This window comes from Orycteropus afer, unplaced genomic scaffold (assembly GCF_000298275.1).
Source record: "Orycteropus afer afer isolate SDZICR_OR568_19922 unplaced genomic scaffold, OryAfe1.0 scaffold00346, whole genome shotgun sequence".
NCBI classification, from domain to species: Eukaryota; Metazoa; Chordata; class Mammalia; order Tubulidentata; family Orycteropodidae; genus Orycteropus; species Orycteropus afer.
This window is the reverse complement of record NW_006921933.1, coordinates 3,246,786-3,253,203: the sequence shown is the minus strand read 5'-3', so window position 1 is coordinate 3,253,203 and position 6,418 is coordinate 3,246,786. Positions and strand designations below refer to the sequence as shown.

At 40.8% G+C, this 6,418-nt stretch overlaps 1 protein-coding gene across 1 annotated transcript in view; it reads right to left on the bottom strand.

Moving 5' to 3' along the window:
* ZCCHC4 (zinc finger CCHC-type containing 4) overlaps nt 1-6,418 on the bottom strand; it is a 101,669-nt gene that overhangs the window by 35,567 nt on the left and 59,684 nt on the right. The window contains exons 6-7 of the mRNA XM_007952564.2: nt 5,699-5,771; nt 1,716-1,866 (exon numbers count right to left, since the gene is read on the bottom strand). Of these exons, the coding sequence (XP_007950755.2) occupies nt 1,716-1,866; nt 5,699-5,771 (224 nt within the window). The remainder of the gene's footprint in view (nt 1-1,715; nt 1,867-5,698; nt 5,772-6,418) is intronic.

Here is a 6,418-nt window from a genome sequence, read left to right as displayed (position 1 = left end):
AGTTTGAGCCCAGTGCTGCAGCCACCGTGTCAATGAGTGAAATCTCATCAAGGGGCTACCTCTTTTTCACTGACCCTCTGCTTTACCAAGCATAATATCCTTCTCCAGGGACTGGTCCCTCCTGATAACATGTCCAAAAAGTGTGAAATAGAGTCTCACCATCCTTGCTTCTAAGGAGCACTCTCATGGTACATCTTCCAAGACAGATGTGTTCACTCTTGTTGTTGTTGTTATTATGTGCCATCAAGTCGTTTTTGACTCACAGTGACCCTATGTACAACAAAATGGAACAGTACCTGGCTCTGTGCCATCCTCACAATCATTGCCATGCTTGAACCTATCATTACAGCCAATGTCTCAACTCACCAACTCACCTCATTGAGGGTTTTCCCCTTTTTTGCTGACTCTGTACTTTAATCAGCCTGATATCCTTCCCCAGGGACTGGTACCTACTGACAACATGACCAAAGTATCAGAGACGTACTCTGGCCATTCTCACTTCTAAGAAGCATTCGGGCTGTACTTCCTCCAAGACAGATTTGTTCATTCTTCTAGCAGTGCACAGTACTTTCAATATCTTTGCCAACACCACAATTCAAATGGATCAGTTCTTTGGCGGTCTTCCTTATTCATTGTCCTGGTCTCACATGCATATGAGGCTACTGAAAATACCATAGCTTGGGTCATGCACACTTTACTTTGCAAAGTGACATCTTTGCCCCTAAGCATTTTAAAGAAGCTGTGTGTAGCAGATCTGCCTAACAGAATGTTATTTTTTTTTCTTCATTGCTGCTTCCATGGTAGCCCATGGTATAGTCAATACTCTTTACCAACACTATAATTCAAAGGCATCAATTCTTCAATCTTCCTTATTAATTGTCCAGCTTTTGCACGCCATGAGGCGAATGACAATACCATGGCTTGCATCAGGTGCACTTTAGTCCTCAGAGCAGACTTTGGAACAGCAAATGAAATATTTAGTAAGATGAGTCATGTTTCAGATTTTGTTTGCATTCTATCCTCAATGTACATTACTTACGTGCACTTAATAGGGAAGCCTGATTACCTATCTCCTGACACTCTTATAACTTATCACTTTGCAAACTAGGAACTCTATTTTGAAAAAATGATTGCACTGAATAACTAGGTAATTATATAAAATACGTTCAGGTTCTAAGCCACTTTAAACTGAAGTATAACATAAGGGCATGAAGCCATCTACAGGGCTGAGTATCTATGTGTTAATGGGAACCACTTTTAGGCTACTGATGTCTGATCTCTATACCCAAAATCTTGGGAAAGTTGAGAGCTCTGGCCCAATGGCTGTTTGCTCACTTAAAAGTTTGGGGCACGACTAGAAGCACAGAGAATGTGAGGCAGAGATGTCTGTCTGTTTTGTTCACTGTTCTACTGCCAGCTCCTAAACACTCCGTAAATATTCACTAAATGAATGGCAACAGTTCACTGCCATCCTTCATAATGTTCCCTATCCCCACCAAAACAAGTATTTTACCTACAAGCCATTTTAAAATACATGATAGGATAATACCAAGTGTCTCATGATAATGAAGTCTGCCACATAATCAAATAAGCCTGTTTAAAAAATGACACACACTCTAGGCATGTGTACTTCCTTGGTGCTCTGACTCACGGGGTGCTGCTAATATTTGACAGGAAGTAGATGCATGTTTATTTTTCAGTAAATAATAAATCACCTTGGCTTTGACTTTCTTTCCACAGAGCAATTAACTTCTTGAATGTAACAGCCAGAGGCTCAACCAGGCCGCCAAAAGGAGGATCTGTCACCATAATGACTCCTTTGCCTTTATCTTCCTGTAAAAATGTTCTGCACTCTTCAAGGGCAGCCTGGAACAAACAAAAATTGTGTTCATTTTGTAATGCCACCTTTCAGTAGCAGTCAAGAGCTTAACCATTTGCATCACCTAGTAGATACTTATTTAGTGATTAATTGTTGTTATGTGCCGTCAAGTTGGACCCAACTCATAGTGACCCCTCCTTGGGTTTCCAAGGCAGTATCACTATGGAAGTAGATTGCTCCATCTTCCTTCCAAGAAGTGGCTGGTGGGTTTGAACCACCAGCCCTCTGGTTAGCAGTCAAGTGCTTTAGGCACTATGTTACCAGAGCTCCTAGTGATTAATTGTTGTTGTTGTTATGTGCCGTCGAGTCGGCCCCGACTCATAGCGACCCCTCCTTGGGTTTTCGAGGCAGTATCACTACGGAAGTAGGATTGCTCAACCTTCCTTCCGAGGAGTTTTTTTTCCGAGGATTAATTAGTAGATGGTAAATCTCAACTGAAAATCTTGACTCGGGGAGTAAGTAGGAAGAGGGAGATACTAAAATCATTATAATGCTAGTTCTCTGTGTATTAGTCAATATGGCTGCAGTGCTGTTGAGATGGGGCTTCTGAGAAAGAGAGAGAGAGAGACAGAGAGGCAGGGAGACAGGGAGACAGGGAGACAGGGAGACAGGGAGATGGAGAGAGAGAAGCCAGAGCCAGACGGCTGTTTTCTTCTAGTGAAGATGAAGTGAAATCTCAGTCTTTGCAGCTGATTCTAACAGTTATTCTACTAACTTACAGTCATTCTATAAACTTTCAATAATGTTGTTTTGGTTACCTAGTGCCTCTCTAAGGAGCTCTGGTAGAGCTGTGCCTAAGGTATTTGACTGCTAACCAGAAGTTAGAAGTTCAAACCTACCAGCCACTACCCAGAAGGAAGACTGGGTAATATACTTTCATAAAGACTTACTGCCTTAGAAACCCAATGGGGGTCGCTATGAATTGGAATTGACTTGATGGTAGTGGGTTTGGGTTAGTGCCTCTCTTAACAGAAAATACCACAAATGGGATGGCTTTAACAAACAGAAGTTCATTCTCGGCAGTGGGTTTTGGGTTAGTGCCTCTCTAACAGAAAATACCACAAATGGGATGGCTTTAACAAACAGAAGTTCATTCTCGGCAGTGGGTTTTGGGTTAGTGCCTCTCTAACAGAAAATACCACAAATGAGATGTCTTTAATAAATAGGAGTTTATTCTCTGCCAGTTTTGGAGGCTAGAAGTCTGAGTTCAAAGTGCCAGGCTTTAGGGGCTAGATGAAAAGCCCTTGACCTTGGGCTTCAGCTCTGCCTCTTGCTTCCAGCCCACTAACGCTAGAGGCATCTGTTCACTCAGGCAGCTGCTGGCTGCTGAGGCTGACAAACCCCAGGCTGACAAGTAAAAAGGCATCATTCCAATACTACCAAGTAACATGGCAGGCCATTGAATCAAGTCCTTTAAAAAGTCCCAAGATCAGCATGGCATGCCAGGGTATTGAACAATGACTCGGCTACATGCAGGATCCAAACATACCAAAGAACTAGAGACTTTCCTCAAAGCTGCTGATTATCTACTGGAAGCAGACCACATCCCTAAGGCAGCTACTCAGCTGCTCCAGTAGATTCCACCATGGAGCTGACTGTCAGTCTCACGACAGGGAATAACTACATCCAGCTGCCCAGACACTCAACCAGGCCCAGCCAAGGTGATACACAACCTTAACTACCACAAATGTTATTCAGAATTTTCTACAAAGAGGTTAATTACATATTACCTTTTCAAAATATATAAAAATCAGCAGCCAATCATTAGGTATTTAAATGTAATTTTACTCTTCCTTTTCTTTTTCCAAAATAAAAAGCTTAATGATATATATTACTTTAAAAAATAATCACCAGCCCATCACTACAGCATGGAGTAGTAATACAAACTTGAGTACCTCCTACTGTCCTGTGTCACCAGTTCTGATCTCACCCCTGAAACAAGGGCCCAGCATGCTAATGGCTCTATTGGAAACCTCCATATCAGCATCCCACAAGCCCCCAAAATTCAGCATTTCCAAGCTACATTCTAAACGTTCTTACCCTGTTTTGAGGAGTGCAATACATACCCTGGCTATGCTGCCAAATCATCCTTGACTTCTCCCCATTATACCTTACCCTAAGTCTTCTTGTTGACTTTGGGAGATGCCTACAGAATCCATTTCTTTCCTCTTCCTGCCCCCCAACCCCACCCCGCTGCCACAGTCCCAGCTGAGTGGAGTGGTCTCTCATCATCTCTTCCCAAGTGATTTCCCACTCCCTCTCTCCTTCAAGGAGCTCTGGTGGCCTAGTACCTAAGGCACTTGACTGCTAACCAGAAGGCTGGCAGTTCAAACTCACCAGTCACTCCTCAGAAGGAAGGTTGGGCAATCTACTTCTGTAGTGATACTGCCTCGGAAACCCAAGGAGGGGTCGTTATGAGTCAAACTGACTCAATAGCAGTGAGTCTGTTTTTTGGTTTTGGCTCTTCTTCACTCTCACTGATCTGAAATCCTAGTGATTATCAATCCCATAGACTTTTTGGGAAATGGTGAAATACATCTAATCCTAATTGTTTATTTTGATATTTAGTTTTAATAGCTATCATGGCTGAAACATATATATCTTGATGCTAAACTGATTCAAAGGAAAGGAATATATCTATGGCTGTACTTACTGATGGAGAAAACTTATTTTTCACTTCCAACCACCAATTCAGGACTTGTTTTCATTTCCTGAATGCTCAGTTTTTCAGTCTTATGAATAATGATCTCATTTTATCATTAGCTAATAACCCAAAGCTCAATATATACTTAGGGCATGGTTCACAGTTCAAAACGTAGATATAAACACATGTATCTACAGGTATGCTTCAACCAGTCCTGATCATTTCAAAGCATTTCGGTAGACTTCCAGACAGATATGATTGCCTGGTTGGCTGCAATTTTTATTTTGTAATAGATCTGACAAAGAGCTCAACTAGGAGTAAAAGTATCAGCTCCACTACGTCATGTATTTGCAGTGACATTACTAACACTGTATTGAAATAAACTATTTTTAAGCCACTTGTCCATTTTTTTCAAAGATCAGTTTAACAAAATCATAAACCTTTTTAACTGGGACGTGCTATTTACCAGTAAGAGAAAGGCACACCCAACAATTAACCACAGAACAAATTATTTAATTACAATGCGGTAAAGGTTGCATAATGGTTAAATGCTAGACTACTAACCCAAAGATCACAGGTCAAACCCACTCAGATGTGCTTCAGGCCTGGCAATCTGCTTCTGAAAGTTCACAGCCAATGAAAACCCTATGGGACAGTTCTACTCTGGCACATGAAGGTCGTCATGAGTCAGAGTTAACTCATTGCAACTAACAACAGCAAATCTACAAAGGAGAACTTGACCTTGTCAGGGTTGGGGAATGCTGAATGAAGTGACGCTTGAACAGAGTTCTGGAGGATGACAAGTAAACAAGGCAACAAGAAAGAAGAAGGCAGAGAGAACATATGGGCAAAGGCGATACGAGAGAGACCTGATCAGTTCCAGATGGAAGCACAGCAAAAAGGGGAGAAGGTAAGAGTGGATAGAGAATAAGCAACTCAGATCACACAGAGCTGCATGGGTTTTGGAACAATGTGGGAAGTCATGATAGGGGACTAACATGATCACTGCTAGGTCCTCAATAAATACTCGGTGAATTAATAAAAGCAAGTATAAATAAATGATGGAATAGTAACAATCTGATTTCGAGGAAACTGAGAAAAATAACAAAAAATGGTATCCTTGAATTGGTTATTCCACAATAAAAGAAGAAAGAGATAATGGTCATAACTCTTACCTTTCCATCAAAGAAATGATGGTTGAACATATTATAATGGCAAAAGCTGTCTTCCGTATAAAACTGTGAATACCTACAAAATAATTGTTTTTATTATTGGAGTTACTTGCCTAGTCACAGCTTTACATTAAATAAATACAAAGCAAATTTTAAAACTATGAAATTACACCCTTAGTAAAATGATCTTCATCATTCTTTGTTGTTGTTGTTGTTGTTATGTGCTGTCAAGTCGGACCCGACTCATAGTGACCCCTCCTTGGGTTTCCGAGGCAGTATCACTATGGAAGTAGATTGCCCCACCTTCCTTCTGAGGAGTGGCTGATGGGTTTGAACAGCCAGCCTTCTGGTTAGCAGTCAAGTGCCTTAGGCACTATGCTACCAGAGCTCCCTCATCATTCTTCAGTTTTGTGAAATAAAGAATACTTTCTGAACATCTCAAAGTCTTCAACAGTGAAAGAATAACAGATTTAAATTATTTCCCCAAGTTCAACAAACCAGTGGCAAAACTACAGAATACTCATATATAAAAAGCACGTGTTCTTATGGACCATAAGATTACTGACTTTACACAATTTAAACTTGAAATGGGTTGGCAATTAAAATACATTTTTCTTTCTTTTTTTTTTAATTGTGATTTGGGTGAAGATTTACAGAGCAAATTCACTTTACATACAGCAGTTCACATATACTTTGTCTCATGTCATTGACCACAGTTTACCA